We start from the raw sequence: 25,258 nt of genomic DNA on the forward strand, positions 1-25,258 counted from the left end.
TACGGGCCATGCGTTAACTGCTGCAGGCTGCAGCTTCACACACCAGCACAGCGCGTGGCCAACAGGTGGGCAGAGGAGCAGAGGAGCCAGACCCCCCACCACCACCCCCCTCCAGCCCAAGGACACGACTCTTCTTGCTGTGGCAAAGGCTCCTGAGCCATCCCCCTTCCCCAGCACCATTTTAGGAAAACACGCAGGAAGAGGGGGAGGTTATGTGGGAGTGATGTTATTTCTATCCGAGAGAAACTGACCATACCTATTAAAGTAATTAAACCAGGAGGCCATTAGACTGAGTGGCTCTAACACCGAGGTGGCTTGCAATAAGCAAACCCGAACCTAAGTCTGTCGACGCCTCAGGGTCATGAAGTCGAAACCTAAGACAACCAGCCACAAACAGCCACCCAGGCTGCACGCAACAGCCAATCAATAATTCCCTACGTTGCTTCTGCCTTTTCTCTCTAAAAGCCTCTCCCCAAGCTCCTGTTGGTGGAGGCTCCTAACCACGTTGGGTTTGGCGCCGCCCTGATTCCAATCAAGTTTTGCTCAGATAAACTCAAAAATTTTAATAAACCGAAGTTGATCTTTTCACATACCTAAAGGGATCATTTCGATGATCGGCATCACCACGCTTTAAACCAGATCCGACATGCGGATAATCACGACGACAAAGAATTAAGTAGGTGGGAGCTCACCATGAGCCCAGGCCAGTTGTGAACAAACTAAGAGGAAAATCCATTTTCTCTGCACACAAGGTGGTAGCACAAGTTAAATTCTGCAACCCTCATTCAGAAGCACAGAAAAAAGCAAAATTGAAATGCAAACATTGGCCGGTTATACTCACCATTATCCATACTGAGTCCAGGGCGCATCAGCAATCTGGTCGTCAGAGATGAACCCCACTGTGAAGCAGGTATATTTTGTGGGGTTTGGCTGTAGCCCAAGATTCTCCAGCTCTTTGCTCCAAGCCATGCTCTTCAAATGGCCCTTGACCACTAATTCGTCATTGTCAGTCTTCCATACTATAGACTAGAAGAGTATAACCACCTTTCAAATAAATAGGCTTTTAGTTTATGCCTCAGTCTCTTAAGAATGTAGTTGGTATCAGTCTCCCTAATCGGGGCAAATCCTGGGGTCCTGACAAGACTGCGTTTTCTTACTCATGAAATAATAACAGTTATACCTCCTCACAGATAAACCACATCAAAACACCCAGCAGGCCTCTCATCCGACACTCAGCAGACACTGACCGATGTTAACCCTGATTCCTTTTCCTGAGATCCTGAGGCAGAACCTCCAGAATCCTAAAGATCTGCTTCACCTAAGAGTGCTCTCTACTCAGTTGTAATCGTTCTTTGTCCTTAAAGCAGGAGAAGATGCCACGGGCAGTGAGGCGTGGGCTCTGCCTCCAGGATGTGATTGGACCTGCTCCTGGAAAGGAGAGGTATTAGGGGTGGGGAGGACTCAGGGAAATGCTTATTCCATGGTTCTCAAATTTCAGGGAGCACGGGAGTCATGTAGGGAGTTTATTAAAAGTACAGAAACCCAGGTCCCTTCCTCAGTGACTGAGAGTATCTGAGACTCAGATACAGGAATCTATATTTTTATAGTTTCCCAGAATAGTCTAATGTGCACCAGAGTTTGAGAATCACTGCCCTTTCTGGAAGTTTCTCCCTTCTCCTCCTTGACCTGGTTGCTCTGGTAGACAGTGTAGGGGGTGGGGCCCAGTTGGGGCCACGGTATAAAAAAACACAAAATAAAACAAAACAGTCTTTGTCTCCATTTCCTGGCACAGAGCTCCCCAAACCCTTAAAATCTCTTTAGTGATAAAAGTGTCTTATGCTAATGAGCTCCCAGCTTGGTGGGTCCATTCTGATGCTGGGAAGGTGGCAGGACAGGAAAGAGCACGAAAGATCGATACCAATCGCCACCTCCACTCTCATCCCCCATAACTTGCCCTATGCATTTCTTCCATTTTGCCGTTCCTGGATTATATCCTTTCCAATGAACTAGTCAAGATAAGTAAAGTGTTTTCCTGAGTTCTGTGAGTCATTTTAGCAAATTATCAAACCTGAGAGGAGCTCATGGAAACTCTCACATTTGTGGTCAGAAGTGTGGGTAGCCTGGGTACCCCATTTGCAGCTGATGTCTGAAGTGGGGCCAGTCTTGTGGGATGGAGCCCTTTAACTGGTAGGATCTGACCCTAACTCTAGGTAGACCGTATCATAATTGAATTGAACTGTTGAGTACCCAATTGGTGCCATAGATAGAAATGGTTGGTGTGTATAAAAACAACACACATTTAGTGTCCGGAGTGGTTTCAAAAAAAAAACCCGTACAGGGGCCCTGTCACATTTTGTCTCCTTCTGACTTACTTGGCCCTTGTGTCACCGTGCTTCTTTATAGAATGTGGTTAAACCCAGAAGAAACAGCCAATTCCGCTGCCTTTCTCTGACCTAAATTCAGAGGCGTAGAAGTGGGGCTTAACCTGTCCCCATCTAAGCCTACCCAAAGGAGGGCAGAAGTTGCCGACAGTCCTCCATGGCCAGACGGCTGTCTCCAACAGGCCAGGGAGCAAAGAACACAAGCTCATTCACTGGGATCATCTTACGGACTCACTGACCACCTTGACTCTGGCCGGACCCCACCTGAGCTGAGGTCCACCTTGACCTTTCAAGTCTGATTATAGGTGTCTGCCAGACCCTAGTTCCTCTTGGCTATTTATCAGTAGTCAAGCTTTCTTCGTGCCCCAGAGTTGCTACAATAAACTCACTCAGCCATTTCCACTAGAATGTGTCCCAGGAGTCCAGGCAAAGTCTCTGCTGATAAGCCTTCCTCTCCTGGCTTCAGGCCTAGGTCCCAGCTGTGCATTTGCTGTTACAATCCTCTCCCCTTCCTTCCTTGCCTTCTGTTCCCTCTCCTAGAGAAGCCACAGTTTTGCCAATCAATGTCACTTATCTTGGTATACCTGTTCAAAGGCCTCATTCTAGTCTGTGTGTGTGTGTGTGTGTGTGTGTGTGTGTGTGTGTGTGTGTGTGAATTTTGACAGGGTCTTCCTCTGCCAGGACGCTATTCAAGACAAAGTTAAACTGGCCAATGATTGTCTCGCCCAGCTGCAGGGAGGGAGACACAGTCACTTTGGAAAGAGATGGCACAAAATCAAGGGACATGATTGAGGACTAATGGGCTATGGAAGTCCAAGTGGAATAAACCGGCCAAGTGCTTCTACTTTGAATAGAGGCTCGGGTCATCCATGAAGGAAGAAGCTTCCTGCCACCAGAGAGCTATTTTGCAGAGCCACCATTAACTAGTGGGAGGACCTGCCAGCTGCAAAGTCATCTCCCAGGACCTCCGCTGGGCACTGCTTGGGACAGTGGCCCCGGCAGCTCCCAGTCTCTCGGCCCCAGGGAATGCCTTACTGTAACTACACTGCGTCAGCACTGACTCCTGGAAATCCCGCCCTCCAAGAGTGGCGCAATCTCCTCTTCCAAGACACACACAACCCACGTCCTCTGCCGGCTGACTTGGGGTTCTCCTTGTCCTTCTTGGGAGTCAGTTCTGTGAGGGTTGTGGAAGGGGGAGGGGGAACCTGGTGTGGATGGGTTCTTCCTCCTTTGACAAAGCCATCACCCTCAAAATGGTTCTCATCCTCTAGGCATAATGAACTGCTCCCACGAGAAATCTGTCAGACCTCGACGCTGATTCTTAGAGTCTTATGCTCCAGACTCACAAATTCACCATCATCTGGAGTAGGATCCTGTCTTCTTCCAGATCCCTGGATATCATCTGACTCCTTTGTGTTCGCGCCTTGGGCAATGCCTGAAATGTATCTGATACCTGTAGTCCCACCCTAGTGGTGTGTTTATAGAAATCTGGCTTCGACTAGACACCCAAGCCACAGGCTCAGATTCTCATATGTACAAAGGATAGGAGGAACCTGGTGGCTGTTTACAAAGTCCCGGTAAAGTATATATTAAAATACTATCAACTTTCAGTAAAGAATATGGCAGAGTACTACTTCGCTCCATTATCTTCTCCTTTATACTATACTAACAGAACTCCCAGAGTAATGATTATACGTTTCTCCACCTACCCTGAAGTTTGATATTATGTGAATAAGTTCTGGCCAGTGGGATGTGAGAGGAAGTAATGTGTAGAACTTTCAGGATGTGTCCTTAAAGAGAGGGATCTGCCCAACATTCCTTCTCCCCACCTCCTCTCCTTCATCCTGCTGCTCTAAATGTAGACATGGTGGCATACCTCCCTGGACAAGTGGACTTCAGGACATAACCTACAGATGGTAAAGCAACAAATTAAAGGGCACCTATGTGCCAGATGCCCACATTGAACAGAACAGCTATACTAACCTTGGACCTGTTGAGAGAAGCAGTCTACCATGGCCCTGAGCATCTCTGACCATCTTTTCTGGGAATGCCAAGAATGCACACTGCTGACCACTCTTCAGGTGACCATTTCTCAGCGTTGAGTTTGCAATGAGCAGGCTCAAGGCATGAGGTAACACCATCTCTCAAAGAGTAGGCTTGCTTACCACTTATTGCAAAATGGTAGATTCCAGTTATAATGCAAACCTACTAAGTATAGAGTGTCCACCTTGATCCCTCCAGGTTGGTCTTGGAGGGCATGGGGAACCAGCACCAACATGATGTGCATGCTGCTTGCTATGCAGTGAGCAATGAAATCTTTTGTCTTAGACCTAGGAATCTTGTTTTGATTTGGGGAATAAAATGTTTATAATACCTCATTAGAAATTTGTCATTCAAGCTGTGCCAAATAGATCCATTCAAAAGCCAGAAATTATAAGAGTGAGAAGTGACTGCTTCTTGGGACCTCTTGAGCAAGTGGAATTAAGGAAATCATACCATGGCTGGTTTTCATGGTTAGTAATATCAAAGGCAGTGAATCAAAAGTTACTGGTTCATGCTGGCAAGATCATGACAGTGAATTCTCCACATTTATTTGAGTCAGATAATTTTTAAATACTTCTTAAATGTTACTCTCTGCCAAGAATTATATTCACCTATACTTTTTTTTAAATGTTTTTATTTATTTCAGAGAGGGAGAGAGAGAAACATCAATGATGAGAGAGAATAATTGATCGACTGCCTCCTGCATGCCAGACACTGGTGATCAAGCCCCCAACCTCAGCATGTGCCCTGACCTCCTGTTTCATAGGTTGATGCTCAACCACTAAGCCATGCCGGCCAGGCTCACCTATACTTTTTGATACAAGATTTCACATTATAAGGCTAATCTTAGAGAGCAATTCCCTGACCTGCTTTTAGATCGGTGGGGATGAATCTGCTTCTGGATAGGTTGAATCTGTCTTTTGAAAAACAGCAAGGTAGGTGAAAATGTGAAGAAAAGTTCAAGCAGGGTTGCATCACTACCACATTAGCCCGGGGACCGAGGCAGACAAAGATAAAACAGAAATAGAAGTGAGGATGTGGCGACACCTTCTACTGAACCACTGACAAAATGTTGAAAGCTCTTTTGAGACACAGGTATTTCTATGTGTCGAAATAGTCTAGATGTTTGAACACTCTGATGAAATGAGCTCCGTTACTCTTTTCGGTGGGTGCATGTTGCTTTTGCCTGGTTAGCATACATTCTCTCTTTGGGAATAGCATCTAGATTTTCCCTTAGGGAGTCACCTCTCCCCACTCTCTCAGTCCACATAACCAAGTATTTGGTTCAGAAGGGCCCATAACCAAGTGACTTCATGAGGGGACTTTTGTCGCTTTTACTGACATTGTTATTGTGAATAACATAAGCTAGAAATCATAAGGAGAAAGAGTAGTCCTGAAAATAGTGCCATCACCGTGGAAAACTGGATCAGGAAGAGATAAATCCCAAGTCTTACTGACACAATTTTGGCCCAGATCTAGCCATGCCTAATTCCAGAAGCTGATTTTTTAAAATTTGTAATTACCATAAAAATTAGAAGATGAACATTTTACATTGGGGTAATGAGTTAGAATTTACGGAGTGCTTTGGAATCCACGTTCTCAGTTGACCACAATAGTAGGCAACATATAAGGAAGTGGCGAAATGTTCCTATCTCTGCAGTCAAGCTACCTGGGATCAAATCTTGGTTTCCTGACTTACGGACCATGTGACCTGAGCAAGTTGCTGAACCTCTCTAAATCTCCATTTCTGTATCAGATAATAGTGCCTGACTCATAGGGATGCTTATCATGATGCTCAGTAAATTTTTAGTAATTTTTACTAGCAATCAATTAAGAGTAATTGGATGGGTCAATTATGTGATATTATTCCCATTTTACAGATGAGGAAACTGAGGTTCAGAGTGGTTGAAAAAATTGCCAGTAAATTCTAGTCCTCTTAAACCAGGTCTTCTGACAGCAGGGCCAATTCTCCACTACAACATTGTGCTTATGAATGTATTGTGTATTCACTTAATAATTATTTATTGAGCACCAAAAATTGCCAGTCACTATGCTTAGTGCTAGGGAATTCTGAAATAATCCCAATATGACAAAACATCTTTAGGCAACCCTAAATTTATAACTAACTTATGGCTAGTCCTCATAGACTGTTTCTTTCTTTTTTTTCTCTCATACTTTGTTTTATCCAGCATTGACTAGTAATGAATTTACTGAATTTTTAGCCAAGATGTTTACTGAATTTTTATGGAAGATAAAGATGAGCATTTATCATATTAGACTGTTAATTCCTTGAAAGGCAAGGATCATGTGTGTGTGTGTGTTTTCCATATATTTTATTGATTTTTTACAGAGAGGAAGGCAGAGGGAGAGTTAGAAACATTGATCAGCTGCCTCCTGCACACCCCCCACTGGGGATGTGCCCGCAATCAAGGTATATGCCCTTGACTGGAATCAAACCTGGGATCCTTCAGTCTGCAGGCGCAGGCCGATGCTCTATCCACTGAGCCAAACCAGTCAGGGCTTAAGGATCATGTTTTACTTAGCAATATATAACTAGCACTTAGCACAATGCCTGGCACATACTTGTTGAATATTTGACAAATGAGCAACATGTCATGAAGCTAAATTTAATCTATCTTCCTCAATAGCTTCTCACCTGCCCCCAGAATGCCTCCCCAGCAGCTGCTCCAAAATTGTTGATGAAACAGAGTTGAATGGATTGCGAAGAATTCTACCTCTCATGAACTTGATGGGATTCTCCCAGGTATTCCTGTTTTCCAGGTACAAGTAGTTTCCATCTGAAACCAAGTATAGTGATGATTGGGTTAAGAAAAAAAAAAAGTCGAAATATTGAGTCAGGGAGCCAACCGTTGAGTAAACAGTTGCAACAACAAAATGTACTCATGGAAAGATAAGAAATGATCTAAGGCAGTGCATGCTGAGTGCCCAACGAAGAGCACTAGCAATAAACACTAATGGAGTTCAAAGCAATGAGAAAGAAAACAGGAAGGTGCTGATGTACCAACCCGATCGAAAAGAATCTATTCTAGATCTCTTTATAGACAAACTCTGAGGTGTTGTCAGTTGTTTTTATTGTTATATCTCAGAGTTTCCTCTGCAAAGCGGCAGCTTGTCAACAGTTTAAGGCTTTGGAGCCAGCCTTCGTCAGGGTCCCAGGCACCTGCAGTTTTTGTGTAGAATGAGGGGCTAGTGTCAGGGCTCAGATTTCCTTATTTCTGGTCCCCCAGCACGCAACTTAGGGGACTGACCTGCAGCTGAGAACAGGGACAGATCTTATTCTTCACCAGTTCACTCATCGCTGGTTGAAAGAAAAGGTAACTCTAAGTAACTCCTCATTGACATAAATGTCACAATTCCTACTCCCTTTACCTCATAACCTTCCTCTTAGCCCCAATCTCCAAAATAAAAATAAATGCCCCCTAGAATTTGACAATGCTTTCTTTGCAAGATTAGACCTTGCTTCTGATCTAATCCAACCTTGGAGATGGAGAATATTTTCTTAGATTTCTTATTTTTTTAAGTTCATAAATATTTCTTTAGAGTATGACTGTGAGACTAGGGACATGAGATATCCTGGTAAGAAAAATCAAGGGTTGTGCCTGGCATCTGCCTTAGCACAAGGTAGTCCTATTTGTCTCTATATATCAAATCCTTAAAAGCAAAAGGACAATGAAACCAATAAGTGTGCCCGAGCTGGTTTGTCTGAGTGGATAGAGCATCAGCTTTGTGGACTGAAGGGTCCTGGGTTCAATTCCGGTCAAGGGCATATGCCTGGGTTGCTGGCTCAATCCCCAGTAGGGGGCATGCAGGAGGCAGCCAATCAATGATTTTCTCTCATCATTGATGCTTCTGTCTCTCTCTCCCTCTCCCTTCCTCTCTGAAATCAATATGTGTGTGTGTGTGTACTTCTTACATCTTAGAGAGACATCATGGTATGTTTCATTTTCTACTAAGTCAAGCTACAAGGCCTCCCCTGATGACATTTGAGTTTGGCCATCAAATGTATTTCTTTCCAGTGACAACATGAGCCTGGCAGAACATTGAGAACCAGCGGCTAAGAAAAGAAAATGCAGTCTTCCTGCTCACAGAAGAGATTCTAAGACATCCTTGCTAACACGGCATAGCCAAAAGGGCTTGGGTATGAATCAGCCGTAAATGCTGAGTGGGCTGGTGAGGGCTACAGAGTTCATGAGAATTTCAGATGAAGCCACACACAAGACTGCTCATCGGTTATTGTCTGTGCGTGGCACAGTCTATAATTTGACTTGTTTGTGTCTTTTTGTTATTACGTGTTATGCTTCACCGAAGCCTGCTGCAAGCTCTCCTTTTCCTTTGCTATCAGAGTTCCTCTGCTTCATGAATGAGCATTAAGGTTCGGTGGCAAGAATGCTAAATATTCCTTCCAACTACCCAGACAGAAAGGGCTAAGAGACGGTTATATTTTATTAGCATCTGATTCCAGAAACATGATCCCAATTCTCCTAATTTCTTAATCATAGATGCTTTGGGCACTCACCCTAGCCTCGTTCGATCCTCTCTGAAGCACGTAGGAAGCAAATCAAAAGCAGCAGCAGGCCAAGATGAGATGAGTACGCAAACAGTTAACTAAAACATGTGTTCAGGCTTCCCGCATCCTTCCTTCCTAGGCCCAGTCCTGTCTAGCGTTGCCAGATTTAACAAAGAAACGCATACACGGGACCCTGCATTTTATCTGACGATCCTGTTAAGGCCTTTTTGTAACTCTGTTTTAGTTTTCTGCCATCAGAGCCTGAAATTAGCCATCTAAACTTACAGCAATATTTCTCAAAGATTGGTTCCAGATGGTCTGTATTAGAATAACCTGGGGAACTGTGAAAAGGGCAGATTCCCGAGTCTCAGCCTAGACTTACAGAGTCAGAAACCCCAGGGGTGGGCCTGGGAATATGCACTTTAAAATCTCAACAAATACCGTATTTTCCGGCGTATAAGACGACTTTTTAACCCAGGAAAATCGTCTATACACCCAGTCGTCTTATACGCCGGAAAATACGGTAATTCCGAGGCACACGAAAGCATGACAAGTCTTTAACGACCTCAGTGTCTTTCCTCTCCTGGCAGTACATCTTTAAAGCCTTTTTCTGCTTGTGCAAGGGAGATAATAAAAGTACAGTATCAGATATTTATAAGGACCTTATTAAATATTTGTTTCCTTAATGCCTTTTTTTTTTTCCTTAATGCCTTCTCAAAGGGACTCTGACCTTCAGAAGAAAGTGGGAGGCTGCTTCTGCTCACCCGTGTGCACACCTGACCACCCAGGACTGCCCTGTCCTAGGCGGCACTCCAGGCCGGCAGTCAGGAGAGCCTTGGGGCAGCAGCTCCAGCAGAAACATGTCAGAGCTTCTCCCTGTGGGACAAACAGAACGGACCTTCCGTCAGTGTGCAGTGTGCCCCGAAGCCTGCGTGACCCCTTCTCTCAACAACCCCTGTACTTCTTTCCCCTCTGGATCAAGGAGTTAACTTAAAACTGGAATTTCCCCGCAAGATCCCTTTCAACGTCCCTAATTCTGCTCGTTGCGTTTTCTTAGCATTTAGTCTGAAAGTCCACCACCAACATTAATGAACAGCTCCTTGCACGTTAAGAACCTTGGGCCAGAGGCCCGGGTGGAATCCTGTATGTTCAGGATTGGGTCTAGAAAGACTACAAGCCCCAAAATGCAATTTCATCTTCCAAGGACTACCATTCCCAACATGCAATGCAGCCACGGTTGGCAAAGGAAAAGAACCAAAAGCACGGTTGGAAATATTGCATGTAGGTGACCCTTAGGCAAAGAAATGATTAGAAAGGCCCTAGGGGATATTTTTTGCAGGAGTGGTCACTCCCCAAATCCAGGCAAGGAAGGGGAGGAGTCTGAGCCGTGTCCCACCCCTTTCCCAGTAAACTTCTGCCGCTCCCAGTTTGGCTGCAGGAGTTGGAAGGGCCAGGAGTCCCAGCGCAGCCTGAGCTTTCCCCATGGTTTCGGTGACCAGATCCGTGTTTGGAGAGCTGCCCTCGGGGGCAGGGACAGTGGAGAAGTTCCGGCTGCAGTCAGACCTGCTGGGAGTGGACATCCTCTCCTGGGGTTGCACCATCTCGGCCCTGGAGGTCCAAGACAGGCAGGGCAGAGCCTCAGATGTAGTGCTGGGCTTTGCCGAGTTGGAAGGTGGGTTAAAACTCTGCCTCAGGCCCACCCCGCACCCGGCCGGGATCGGGCTGCTCCGGGAGCAGGGACCCGGAGGGGAAGGACCCGAGCTTGATTGAGACTTGCGGGTCAGGAATGCTTGGAACCCGCTAACTCACTGCGTTGTACCCAGTGCTCGGGAAAAGACAGAAGGAACAACTATAGGCCTTGGCCTCTGGTTATCCATTCAGGCTTTGCCTCGATTGATTTAAAAAGTCAGTCGAGGGTAAGGTAAGATAAAACTCCAGCAACCCTGGAGCGATCTTTGAACTGCCTGGTCTTTGTCAGAGCTGCAGAGGAAAAGGCAGGCTGGAGGGGGTGTGGCTGGCTCCCAGTTCCTCCCTCTTGCCCTTTCTCAACAGGGAAAATCAAAGACGTGCGTTTTCTGCTTCCTTTTTCCTGGATCAGATTCTCTTTGAGGCATGGTTGTCTCAGAAATACCCAGGGGGTGCAGACAGCTTATCCACTTTGGTCCGGTGGGGTTAGTGCCCAGCAGGCTCTGGCTGCTCAAGGACCATGTACAGAATGGAAGGCGGAAGACCTACTCATTGTCTGGAAATGAGGTCTTCTTCTAGCTAGGGTGGGCTTTTATCCTGTTGGAATCCGTGGGCAATTAAGGTCATATATTACTACATGCATTTAAAAACTGTTCATCCCGTTACCTCATCCAATGAGACAGACGAGGTCCCCACCCTCACAGAGCTTGTAGTTTAGCTGGGGACAGGGCCATTCGCCAAATAACGGCATAAATAAATTATTACAATTGCAGTTTGATGGCAATAAAGGAAAGCATGCACAGTGCTCTCTTGGTAGTAGGGGTGCAACTGGACAGAAACTGAGGTCTGAAATAAAGTTGGCAAAGGGACACTGTTGAGAATGGATATCCGCTGCCCCGTGGCAGAGGTGGAAACAAAATCTGCTTAGAGAGGAGGTTTGAGGTTTTCTTGTAGGTGTGTCTTTCTGTCTGGTTCTTTAGATATGTAGCAGGGCTCCGAGTTGGATGTCAACAGAAAACTCTTAGGAGTATTGGGTTTCCCTTAGGAAACTGAAATTTGCTTCCCATTTCCTTATCAAAATGTGTTATAAGGATATCCCTGAGGATCCTATTCCTTGCCCTCTGGTTGTCTTCATCTGCGTTGGAGCTTCTACGGCTTGGTTTGGAGAGGGGGTAGGTCATCTTGGAGGAGTAGGGCATCTTCAGCAGATCTATCACAGGAGACTCAAGTGTAGGAAAGTACAGGGATGTGGGGGAAATCAGCTCCATATTCCCTTGAATTTCTGGAGGTGGGTGCTCACACCTGTCATCAAAGTCAGAAGGCAAGAGGCATGGTTGACAAATGACAAAAGAGGATTCCTCATTTTGCTGAGTCACCTCTCTCTGTCACCAGCATAACCATTTTCTAGGCTGAAACAAACCGTAAAGAGTTTACTTGGCTGGTGCAAAATTGCCCATGGAGTCAAAGAATTGGGCACTTGGCCTACAGTTGCAGAACCAGTAAAGCATTGGAGACGATAAGCTAAGAGCACCTGTTTTTGTCATCTCATTTCTATCTCGGCCTTATCACTATTCAGGAAGTAACTGCCCTCCCTCTATAAACACACACACACACACACACACACACACACACACACAGTTCATACCATTTTTAGTTCTGATGTGAGTCACATGGATCTTAAAGCACAAGGTGGCTTTCTGGGATTCATATGAAATATGTGTCATGTTGACCTGGCACCGGGGAAGCACTGGCATAGAAGTGCGGATTTTGTGAGGGCTTTTATGCAACTGTCTCCATGAGTCTATGACTCGTGGGAGTCTGAGTGAAAGAAAATATTCCCAATTGTTCTTAAAAGGGAGGAAAAAAAACAACTGATCCCCTGGCTTGTATTGTATTGCCCTCCATGTTATTAACATCTCTTAAGAAAGTTAAATAGAATTTTCTTAACCTGCATACGTCACAGGCTTCACAAAAAGCAGCGAGACATTTTCATTTCTATGCTATCATTTAAATAATTTATGTTAAAAGAAAAATCAAGCTGTTTTCAAAAGAGAAGTTGGAAAAAAGCCCTGAGAATATCAAGCAATACTTTCTGATATATTCAGCCATCTTCGAGCCTATGGCAGGCAGCCCCCCCACCCCCCTTCCCTTTCTAAGGCCCTGCCTTCCGTGTGTTGTGTGTGTGTGTGTGTGTGTGTGTGTGTGTGTGTGTGTATTCTTTTAGTATTTCCAAAAATAAGGAAGACTTCATAACAGGAAGCATAATTGTCTCAATCAGAATACAGTTATGGCTGCATAACAATATTTCGGTCAAGGTTGGACCACACGACAGTAGTATACCAACCATATAGCCTAGGTGTATAGTAGGCTATACTATCTAGGTTTGTGTAAGTGCATTCTGTAATGTCTGCACAAAGGTAAAATCTCTCAGTGTGTCCCCATCATTAAGCTGCGCATAAGAGAAGTATGAAATGGCTCTCTGCTACTATTTTGACCCATTCTAGTGTATTAAAACCCATGTTAAGAAATCGGCAACAGTGGTTGCCCTTAAGCAAAGACTCTGGGTAGCTGGGGTACAGGGATAGGAAGGAGACGTAATGTTCACTGCATAGTCTAAGAATGTCTGAGTATGTAAGTGTTAAAGAAACAAACTGAGGCAAATAACTTAAAGCAATAAGATGTGACAGAGCAAGGGGTTACCTTCATTACCATGTCCCCTAAAATGTTTTGAGCCACCGGGAAGAGCTGAGCGTGGGTAATTCCATGAGACGTGGTCCTTTTGTAACTGCCAGATTGATGTGAATGAACCATCTCCAATTTCCCAGACAGATTACATAAACTGCTTGGATGATGGCCATGACCTGAGCTCAGAACGGTTCAATTCCTCCTTGGGTAAATGGGATCTTTCTTCTGTAGAATTCTAAAGAGGTAAATCACATGGTCTTTTAGTTACAGGCTGGGAAAATCAGTCACGCCTCCAGTGAGTTTTTCTGCCATTTTTGTGTATTTAAAATATTTTTAACTGTTTTTCATCTGCATGTCCCGCCTGCAATCATTATGACTTCTTTCCAAACCTGTGAGGAGAACATTGGCTTATAAGCCACAGATACAAACAACCTACCCATACAATCGATGCAACTCCTTCCCCTCCATCTTCCCCCCCCCCCCGCCCCCCTTACCACCAGACACCCAGCTATTACTGTCATGAGAGCCATTATGGAAAAACTAGAAAAAATAAATATAGTGTTTTTGGAAAACCTGAGCTCATAAGAGGGGTACCCTGGAGGAAAGGGGACCGGTTTAGAGGCTGCAGTTTAATATTATAGATGCCCCAGAGTGCCCTTATGGGAGTATTGAGGATTCCTAGTTTAAACCTGCTTTGTCCTTGAAAGCTGTGTGACCTTGGGCAAGTTATTTAACTTCTCCAGACCTATTTCCTCTCCGCAACAAGTGGATAATGATGATTAAATGTGCTGTTGGCTGTGATAGTATCTGACTGTGGTGAACAAGTAATAATTTTTATCTTCTTTCCTTCTTTTGCCCCCAAATATCTTCCTTCACAGTACTTGAACTTTTTATTTCAGTTTATTACCACTGAAAAAAAAAATAGCATGGAGATTCATCTGGGACAACCAGCAGCCATTGAAAAAGATATAAAATATGTGGGAAGCTTAAAGTGCTCGTCAGTTAATGTTTGTTTTTCTCAAAAAGCCAAAGGAAAGTGAATCAGGGTGAGGGGGTTTTGACCGAGACTAGTGAGCAATTTTGTTTGCGACTTTAAGGTACTCTGGCTAAGGTTTGGGCTGTCTGAGGTAGATACAGCCAAACAATTTTTGAACAGAAATTCTGCTTTCTTTGCATTTTGCAGCTCCTGAAAAACAAACCAATGCTCCACGTTATATATCATCAGAGAAACACAAAGTCAAACAAGACCTAATAGAATGGCCAAAGCTCAGACACGGACAACACCAAAGAGCAGCTAGGATGTGGAGCAACAGGGACTGTCATTCATTGCTGATGGGAATGTAGAATGGTACAGCCACTTTGGGAGACAGTTTAGTAGTTTCTTACAAAACTAAACATACGCTAACCATATGACCCATCAGTCATGCCCCTTGGTATTTACTCAAAGAGCTAAAATCTTATGCCCACACAAAAACCTGCACACGGGATGTCTATAGTAGCTTATTCATAACTAGAGGCCCTCTCACAATCCAGGACTGCTGGCTCCCAACTGCTCGCCTGCCTGCCTTCCTGATTGCCCCTAACCGCTTCTGCCTGCCAGCCTGATGACCCCCAATCACTCTGCTGCCAGCCTGATTGATGTCTAACTGCTCCCCTGCCAGCCTGTTTGCCCCCAACTTCCCTCCTCTGCCAGCCTGGTCACCCCTAACTGCCCTCCCCTGCAGGGTTGATTGCCTCCAACTGCCCTCCCTTGCAGGCCTGGTCCCTCTCAACTGCCCTCCCTTGCAGGCCTGGTGCCTCCCAAATGCCCTCCCCTGCTGGCCATCTTGTGGTGGCCAACTTGTGTCCACATGGGGTCAGGATCTTTGACCACATGGGGGCAGCCATATTGTGTGTTGGAGTGATGGTCAATCTGCATATTACTCTTTTATTAGATAGGATAGAGGCCTGGTGCAGGGGTGGGGGCCAGCTGGTTTGCCCTGAAGGGTGTCCTGGATCAGGATAGGGGTTCCCTTGGGGCGTGGGGCGGCCTGAGCAAGGGGCCTGTGGTGGTTTGCAGGCCAGCCATGCCCCCTGGTGACCCAAGCGGAGGCCCTGGTATCTGGAATTTATTTACCTTCTACAATTGAAACTTTGTAGTGTGGAGCGGAGCCAAGTCTCCTGCTCACTCCGTGGCTGATAGCCATTTCTGTTGGGGTTAATTCACCTTCTATAATTGAAACTTTGTAGCCTGGAGTGGAGGCCTAGGCCAGCGAGGCCAGGTGGAAAGCTTGGCTTCCTCCATTGCCGGGGGCAACCCTGGCCTGCTCTCTCCAGGTCCGTGGCTGCCGCCATTTCTGTTTGGATTTGTTTACCTTCTATAATTGAAACTTTGTAGCTTGAGTGGAGGCTTAGGCCTGCAAGGGCAGGCGGAAAGCTTGGCTTCCTCCGTTGCCTGGGAACCTTGCTCTCTGTTGCTGTAGCCATCTTGGTTGGGTTTATTTGCATATCTGCTCCTGATTGGCTGGTGGGTGTGGCTTGTGGATGTCACGGAGTTAGGGTCAATTTGCATATTACTCTTTTATTAGGTAGGATGTACCACTCTGGTAGGGGATGCTGATAATGGGGAAGGCTATGCATATGTGAGGGCAGGGGGTATTTGGGAATCTCTATCTTCAGCTCAATTTTTCTGAAAGTTTTCTCGATTTTTCTAAAGTTGCCCACCAGTGTGGCTCAGTGCTTGAGTGTTGACACGTGCACCAAGAGGTCGCAGGTTTGATTCCCACTTAGAGCACATGCCTGGGTTTCAGACTTTATCCCCAGCAGGGTGTGTGCAGGAGGCAGCCAATCGATGTTGATGTTTCTCTTTCATCGGTGTTTCTATCCCTCTCCCTTCCTCTCTCTCTAAAATCGGTAAAAAATATATTTTAAAAATAAATAAATAAAGTCTATTAAAAACAAAAACCAAGAAAAGGTTGTCTGGCCCTTTGGGACTCCTTTTGGTTACCCAATGTAAGGGTTTTAAAGCTACAGCTTCAGGAAGAGAGGAGAGTGGGGAGAGAGGTGGGAGCTTATAGAGATCAGCCTGCCTGTGCTGAGAGATGGTAGTGAGATCAGTTAACCAGAAAGCCTTGGGCTTTCCAAGTAATATGTTGCTCAAGAACATGGACTTAGGAGCCAGACTATCTGCATTCAAATCCTGGTTTGGCCATAACTAGCTATATGTTTGGGAGCAAGTTACTTAACCTTTCTGTTCTCAGTTTCCACACCTGCTAATAACTTATGGGAGCATTCTGAGGATGAAAGGAGTTAAATGTACAGCATTTAGAAAGTGGCTGAGACTTTGAAAGTGCAGTGTTAGCTGTTACGACAGTCTATGGGCAGGACTCTGAGGACCTGCAGATTAGCAAGGAGTGAACCAGGAAAGACCTGGAAGAGAAGATGAATGCTTCGGTTAGGCCCAACCAGTTGAGTAATGGGAACCTGTGACCTGCAACTGGCCTCATCGGTTCAGGGTCCATGTCCTAAGAGCCCCTCCAGCTGTGGTAAAAATAGTGCATATGCTTAAATTGCATGCTCTTCTGAGCCACCGTAGATGTGATGGATACACAGGCCTGCGGAAAGGGGAACGGAACTCCGAGGGACTCTGAGTGAAAAATAGAGTAGAGAGCAATCTTGGTGATAATACAAAAAAACAAACTACCTACAAACCTTAATCTCTGCCAATGTAATCTAAGCTAGAAGATTATAGCACAGAGGAATTTAAAGAGAAGGAAAGTACTGTAATATGCCCAGGCACCAAGTTGTAAGTACAGGACACTAGCTATCTTTCTTTTACTCCCCCCCCCCCCCAAAAAAAAAAATATATATATATATACTGACAACAGTTTATTTTCATCAATATGCCATGTAGCCACATGGAGAGACATTAAGACATTTGATAACTGAAAACGTAGCAAAACAGCATGTATAATTCTCTACATATAGAATGTGTGTTTTTTAAAAGTAAGTGTATATGCCTGTTAGCAATAGTTACCAGGAAGCAGAGGAGCTGAGAGGCAGAGGAGAACTTTCATGTTTTACTCTATTAAAGTTGCCAGATTTAGCAAAGAAAAATACAGGATGCCCAATTAAATATGAATTTCAGATAAATAATATTTTTAAATGTCAAGTGTATGCCACGTATAATAATAATATGGACATACTTATACTAAAATGTTTTCATTATTTACCTGAAATTCAGATTTAACTGGGTGTCCTATAGTTCCTCTGGCATGCCTACTCTATATTCTTGTGTATTATTTAACACTCTTTAAAGGACACTTTTATCTACTAATTAGATGATTTTTTTTAATGAAAAGAGAAAAAAGATAAGATAGTTTCTTCTCAAGACTACATCTAAATGTAACTAAGAAAATTGATTGGTCGGGGGGGGCGGGGGTTGGAAGCAGATTACAAGCATGTACACTAAGACCCCTCTTTTTTATAAGAAGAAGAAAATCACCTGTATGCCTATACTAGAAGACAGAGGATGTGCGTAAGGATAGTAACAGAGGTTCTGCCCTGGCCAGGTGGCTCAGTTAGTTATGCATCCTCCCGGCACCATGCTTGCAGGTTCATCCCCGCCCGGGCACATGCAAGAGTCAACCAGTGAATAAGTGGAACCGCAATTTGATGTTTCGCTCTCTGTTTCTCTATCTCTGTCTAAAATCAATCGATAAAAAAAATAATTTTTAAACCAGTGGTCCTGTCTGGTGATGAGGTTAGGATGGTTTAAGTGTCTTCTCTGTACTTTAAAAGTGTTTACCACTCAAGAAAGGGCCAAGGTCATGTGTAGAGAAAACCCTTTTCTGTGCTGCCATGAGGGTAAACCCAAGTTGTTACTGGGCAGCTGCCCTCAGGAGAAAGTGGTGGATAGCAGTGTGAGCCTCGCCTTCCGTTTGAAGTTTACAAAACGGTCATCCCCTGTCCTTGCAGGGTACCTCCAAAAGCAGCCCTACTTCGGAGCCGTGGTGGGCAGGGTGGCCAATCGAATTGCCAAAGGAACATTCACATTGGACGGGAAGGAGTATAAGCTGGCCATCAACAATGGGCCCAACAGTCTGCATGGAGGAGTCAGAGGGTTTGATAAGGTGAGTCGGGGGGCACTGGGTCGAGTCCTTACACAGTCCCTTCGGGCATCCCTTCTGTTTCCCAGGCGCAATCCTAGGCCCTGGAGCAAGTGCACGGGAAGGCGATTCAGGAAAGAGGCGGCTCCCGTGGTTCGGAGGAGCAGGTGCACTGGCTGTTTCAGGACCCATCCTCGCCCAGCTCCTCTGACTATGAAAGGACAATGGCCTTGACTTAGGAAGACAGGGAACGGCTTCCTCGGTGTTGGACCAGGGAGTCGAGTTGACCTTAAGCACAGCAGGAAAGTAGATTGAAATAATACCTGACCACTTACTGCACAAGTTATTTTCATGTGTTATCTCGAATCCTTAGCGAACCCTGTATTATCCCCAAACGGGAAATCTGAGGCTCCGAAAGGCCACACGCTCCTAAGTCGGGCTGCCTGGCCAAAAGCCCTCATTCCTCCACAACTGCTGCTCTCCACTGGGGGTGCCCCAACCCAACACGCACCCCTGTATCTGTAGTGAAGCTCTGCTACCTTTCCATGCCCCCAAATTATCCCCTGGTCACCCCAGTTCCCTCTTTCCACATTAAAACTCCCACTCCCCACCCCCACCCCGAGAGAGTCCGGGAAAAATGAGGAGAGGAAAGCAAACTGACCCCACAGCTTCTCCCTGAGCAGGAGCGCCTGGCCTCCTGCCCCCTCACGGGGTGCGGTCTGCTGGTCAACCCCCCGAGACTCTCTTACTCGTCTCATTTCAGGCTGTGAGGGAGATCCTTCCGGGAGCTAGCTTGCCTTTCAAATACACCACTGGGTGATTTCCTGGAGAAGAGCCACGGAAGACAGGAACACGTGTGTAGCTAAGGACCACAGCTTCTTTTCTGCCCCTGACCGCCACCTGTCCCCGAGAAGGAAGTTGGTTACCCTGCCACCCCTGTCCCACCAGCTTCCTGTCTGTGGCCCAGATCCAGACTGCCCCACCAGTTCCCTTTTCCTCAGCGATGGGCGTCCTCACGCCAGGGAGGCACAGAGCCAGAGGGTCTCTGGCATATGCCCGGTCCGTGGGCAAACCACAACCAAGAAGTTAGGCCCAGCTGTTTGTGTACAGGGATCTTGAGCAGAGCCTCAGAACAGCACCTTGCTCCTGCTCGTTCCTGTTCCCTCTCTCCCCCATGGTGGTACTTTCTGTGGTGTTGCTTAACATGTATGCCCTGTGTGAACGTAGCAAATGGCGAGTGTACATGTATACGTATTCTTGAATGCAATGTGCCTACTGGGCCCCTTCTGTGAACCAGGGCACACCCTAGGATGGGGCTTTCTGAGGCTCACAGTACAGTGAGGGAGCGGGACCCTTCCATAAACAACTGGTATAAGCCCATCATATAGACGCCAGTGGTGTGATAGAGGAACTGGGTATAGACAAATGCACAGCAACGGGGGAGGTGGGATTTGAACTGCCCTTGAAGAAAGGATAGCATTTCATTCACTGCCCAGAGAGAAGTGGGGAAACACTTGGAATGTTATTATGGAAAGTTTCTGAACAGTAGGTTTTGGGGTGTTTTTTTTTTTATATATATTTTATTGATTTTTTAAAGAGAGCAAGGGAGAGGGATAGTTAGAAACATCGATCAGCTGCCTCCTGCACACCTCCCATTGGGGATGTGCCTGCAATCAAGGTACATGCCCTTGACCGGGATTGAACCTGGGACCTTTCAGTTCGCAGGCCGACGCTCTATCCACTGAGCCAAACCGGTCAGGTCTGAACGGTAGGTTTTGATATAGTACCATGAGCAGTATCAGATGAACTTTGTTTTCAGCTGTGTTTGATCTCAACAGTTACGGAATAATTGTTCTTTTGGAGGTATGTGTTTTCTAAAGATGAAATTTGAAGAACCTGACAGGATTAGAAATGGGATAAGTAGGCCTAGAGGTGCAAATCAGGAAATTTTCTGGAAATTTGGAAACTCTGGGGCCAGGGGAATCCTTCCATGAATAGGAATTATACTTCCCACGGTATTATACTTATCTGATCATATTGGTTTACACAAAAATCTTTCCATTGTGTTCTTTCTCTAAAGGAGAAAAACAAGGTAGCAAATTAAGAACAAGTTTTTTATTCCTAAAATTTTCCATTTGGGAGTTTCTTTTTTCTTTCTTTAATCACATATATGACAGGCTTTATGTGTTCAGTGTCTTGAAAATTCAACCTTCCTGGGAGGTAATTAGGGTGTAAAATTAATTTGTTTCTAAGGTCAGTGAACTTGTTTCAGATACCAGCTGCTTTCACCGTCGGTGAAGGCAGAGTCCTCCGTTCCGCTGGGTTCGCCTTCCTGGCAAATGCAATGTCACTGAGAGGTGCAGCCAGGAAAGGGGGCGGGGGAGGGGGGGGGCAGAGCCTGGGCTCATGGCCATGCCTCAGGCCAAAGGACTTATCTTTCAAGTCTATTTGGAATGAAAGTGTTTGGCCTCAACTCATAGAGATTTCTTTTTCATTTGAATTCTTTATTTCCTTTTAAAAAAATCATATACTCATGGAGATTTGAACAAAGCATCCACTGAAACCAAGATGTGTTATAATGTAGACCCTGAATTTGAATCCTAGCTGTCACTAATTATATGTATGACTTGACACACCTTGCCCCCCCCCCCCCCCCCCCGCCACTTTAAACTGTGGGCATGAAGTATTAAAGGTTTCTACTCCACTCCCCTGGGATGTGAGAGGTAGAAGTGAGCAAGCTAACTCCACTGAACTCAATTTACTCATCTGTAAAATGGGAGTAATAATATTAATTGGAACCATGTGAAATTGCCACTGTTCAACTATTCTGACCTGCAAAGATGATAATTTTTTTGGTCCCACCAAACCCTTACCTTGTGAAATGATTTACGTAAAAGCACCAGGTCAGTGGCTGGTGAGCACTCAACAATGACAGTCTCATGTCTGCCCAAGTGCCCCCTGTACTCCCCTCACTGGGGATTGAGCCTGCAACCCGCGCATGTGCCCCGACTGGGACTCGAACATGTAACCTCCAGGTTCACAGATGGATGTTCAACCACTGAGCCATGCCAGCTGGGCAAGGTTATTTTTAATACTATTAGCAAATAGCAGATACCGCTATATGACACTCAGAATGTGCTGCTAAAAAAAAGTCTCAAAGTAGGGGAAGAAAATATTGTAGACACATATGTATAAACTCAGGGGAAAAGAGCATGGGAAGTGTGAGTAGGTAAAGAGAAAATTTCTTTTCTCTCCAATTCTGTTTAAAACAGAATTTTAGAATAATTAAAATCTAGGCTATTATTTTCAACCTTGTGGGTTGTATCATCGTCTCCCTTCCTGGAATCAGTTGTCTTTAATGGTGAAACGTGGTGTTCAGCTTGGGATTGGAGTGACTAAACAGCTTTGAAAACACTGGGTTTTTTTAGGTCCTCTGGACCCCTCAGGTGCTGTCGAATGGTGTCCAGTTCTCTCGGGTCAGTCCGGATGGTGAGGAAGGTTACCCCGGGGAGTTAAAAGTCTGGGTAACATACACGCTGGATGGTGGGGAGCTTGTGATCAACTATCGCGCGCAGGCCAGTCAGACCACGCCCGTCAACCTGACCAACCATTCTTACTTCAACCTGGCAGGCCAGGTGAGTGACCTTGCCTCCTGTCTCCTGCGATGTGCTTTGTGGAATGAGCTGGGGGAGGGACTGGAGAGACCAACCCAGCATGAAATTACCCTGGTGGTGGGGTCACCCCCATGATGATGACAGTGCCCAGCAAAGCATCTGGCTCATCGTAGGTGCTCAATAAATGGGAGTTATAGGGAAAGACAGGATGAGTATGTTCTACTGCCCAGAGAACTATGTTTCCCATATGCTCAGGTAACTAACTGGCTATTTTAAGAATGCCCTCTCATCTAGCAACATGTACTTACATTTGCTTCACCTACTTCACTCCTATACCCTCTGCCCCTAAAAACTGACTTCCAAAAAAAGTGCTTTCTACCCTTGGGCCTTTAGTTATGCTGAGAATATTCGTGTGCTCCTACTGTGCAGCCCACCCAAGTGTGGGGTAGAGACATTACAACCCCCATTAAGTAATTTCTAAATTGCCTTATTCCCTCCTAATGCTGATAATTTAGCTTGTTGAGGAGGCGATTGCGTGAGACAGAATACAAAAAGCTTAGCTAAATTCTGCAGATTATATCTATTACTTCCTGTTCATCTGAAGAACTCATCAGCGTCTACTGTACTTGAATCACTCGCTTTGGCATGATTTTCTATCGAGAGATGATTTTCACAGCCAGTTAGTAATAGCTTGCATTTTCACACTCTTTTAGGAGTTTGCTGATGATCTGCTGATTTTTTTTCCCTAGGATCTTTTCAAATAGCATGAGTTAATTGGTTCTTATATACTTTCCAAAGTTCTCCCTTTAAAAATATGGAAGATGTTTCTTCACTTGCTCTCTCCTTATCTTCAGGAACTCCCACCATCTTTCTTGAGATCTTAAAGACACACCAAAAATACAAAAGCAAAACAAACACACCCAGCCATAAAAGGCTCTGCAATAAAGAACATAAAGGCCCTACTTTTCAAAATAAGTTCAGAAAGAAACTTGACAAAAATAGATCGAAGTATTCATGGTTTAATGTAGGTAGCAGATCATGGTGATTTTTTACTGTTTTCCACATTTTTATATACTTAGACGTCCAATTATATAAGCAGGGGTGGTCTAAAGGAATAGATTCAGGAATAGAAAGAGAAATTATGTGTGAAGTATCACATCTGCCAATGTGTTCCAATGGAGGAGACTTCATGGAAATGTAAGATTCACTGAGGCTCTTCCTATTTACCTGGCAGAGGACCCCCCCTGACCAGAATTTTACACCCTTCCCATCCCTGAAGTCACAGGTATTTCTGAATCTCTTAACATAGGCTGAATAGTTTCCCAGATCACAGGCCCCACCTAGAAGGGTGGTCAGTGTCAACTCCCTTCTGTGACTGTCTCAGTAAGTGCAGCTTGAATCCACAGCCACTAGCTCCAGGGTTGAGGGTGGGCAGGGGTGGTCAGCCTCCGGGGCTCTCAGGTAAAAGTGGATGGTCAGTCACTAGGCCTAAGGTCAAGGGCCCTCTGCATTTTCAAAATATCTCTTGCCCTACCCACAGATACATTATCATGCATCTTAAACCCTCCCCAGGGAAATAGGTCAAAACTTGGTATTTAAGGTAATCAGCTCATCTTATATATTTTCTCCTTTTGTTTGTTTTCTTTACTAGTAATTTAATAGTATGTTGTTTGTTCTACTTGGGGCCAAGCTTTGACTCATCGCTTCTAAGTTTGAGTGTTGGGGGCCTGGGAGGAAGGGAGAACTGTGTTTTTCAGAGAATGGAAAAGTTTTGTGGGTTGTAGGTTGGTTGTGTTTTCTTCTTTTTCGCTGTTCCTGCTTTTGCCTAACACAAAACTGGGAGAACAAGTTTCTTGCTGAAACTTTACCTAAAGAGCAATGAAAGCAGGCCTGGGGGAACGGGAGGTGACAAGCAGTAACTCTGGTTCCGGATGGCTGGGGAGGTAGTCATCAAGGACCCAGGTTCTTCAGTCTTTCCATTCTGCTTCTCCAGTGTTGTGGCCTTTGCCTTCAGGCTGTCCCCTCATGGTCACAAGATGGTTGTCACAGCTCTAGAAACCACCTCTTCATATAGTCACTTCTAGAGACAAAAAGGGACCTATTCCAGTGATGGCGAACCTATGACACGTGTGTCAGCACTGACACGCATAGCCATTTCTGATGACACGCGGCCGCATGCCGAGGATGAAACATTTGCTGCTCCTGAGGATGAAACATTTGCGACTAGAGTCTTGGAGTTAGTTTTTTCCTCAAAGTGACACACTACCCGAGTTATGCTCAGTTTTTTGGCGAAGTTTGACACACCAAGCTCAAAAGGTTGCCCACCACTGATTCCTTTTTCTTCATATCTCTCATGTTCCATTTTTAAGAACAAGCAAAATTTTTGCCAGAAGCTCCCCTCCAGACTTTCCCTACATTTTGTTGGCCAAAAGTGTGCCCTGTGCCCTGTCCTACCCAATCACCAACAAGGAAATTAGACCACCCAGATTGGCTTAGACCAGTGGTCAGCAAACTCATTAGTCAACAGAGCCCAATATCAACAGTACAACAATTGAAATTTCTTTTGAGAGCCAAATTTTTTAAACTTAAACTTCTTCTAACGCCACTTCTTCAAAATAGACTCGCCCAGGCCGTGGTATTTTGTGGAAGAGCCACACTCAAGGGGCCAAAGAACCGCATGTGGCTCTCGAGCCGCAGTTTGCCAACCACGGGCTTAGACCAATCAGGATTATCCCTCTGGGGTCAGGGTAGGGGTCCTTCCCCTGAATCTATAACCTAGCACAGGGTAAAGCAACAGGCCAGGGTTCTCCCAGGGGAGAGGGAGGGTGCTGGTAAGGCAGTTGCTATGGCTTGGTTGGGTAGTAACCAATGGTGGCTGTTATTCCTGCTAGAGGCGATAAGAGCTGAATTAAGGCAGTGGTAGTGACAATGCACAAAAGAAGTCTTGAAAGCCCACGCAGGCCACAATGAACTCTGTAAATGGTTAATGTTACAGACTAGTCACAGTCAAGCCAAGTTCACCAAAACAAACACTGAGCTCAGAGATGGACCTCAAGTTCTGTTCGTGAATCAGCACTCCTTGCCAAATTTTCATCCGCCTGGAAGGAAATGAAGCCAACAGAAATATTCCACCAGAGTGGATCATTGCATTATTCCAGGTCAGAGGAGTCATAGAGTGAAGCATGCTTCCCTTCAGTGAAGGAATGTTAGTGCTGCTCGGTGACCCCGGAACCA

The 25,258-nt window shown here is 45.4% G+C and overlaps 1 protein-coding gene across 1 annotated transcript in view; it reads left to right on the forward strand.

The window, feature by feature from the left end:
- Positions 1 to 10,364: 10,364 nt before the first annotated feature.
- Positions 10,365 to 25,258, forward strand: part of GALM (galactose mutarotase) — a 42,033-nt gene continuing 27,139 nt past the window's right edge. The window contains exons 1-3 of the mRNA XM_079792407.1: positions 10,365 to 10,624; positions 18,280 to 18,434; positions 21,839 to 22,045. Of these exons, the coding sequence (XP_079648533.1) occupies positions 10,435 to 10,624; positions 18,280 to 18,434; positions 21,839 to 22,045 (552 nt within the window). The 5' untranslated portion in view covers positions 10,365 to 10,434. The remainder of the gene's footprint in view (positions 10,625 to 18,279; positions 18,435 to 21,838; positions 22,046 to 25,258) is intronic.

This window comes from Cnephaeus nilssonii (genome assembly GCF_951640355.1).
Source record: "Cnephaeus nilssonii genome assembly, chromosome: 15".
NCBI lineage: Eukaryota > Metazoa > Chordata > Mammalia > Chiroptera > Vespertilionidae > Cnephaeus > Cnephaeus nilssonii.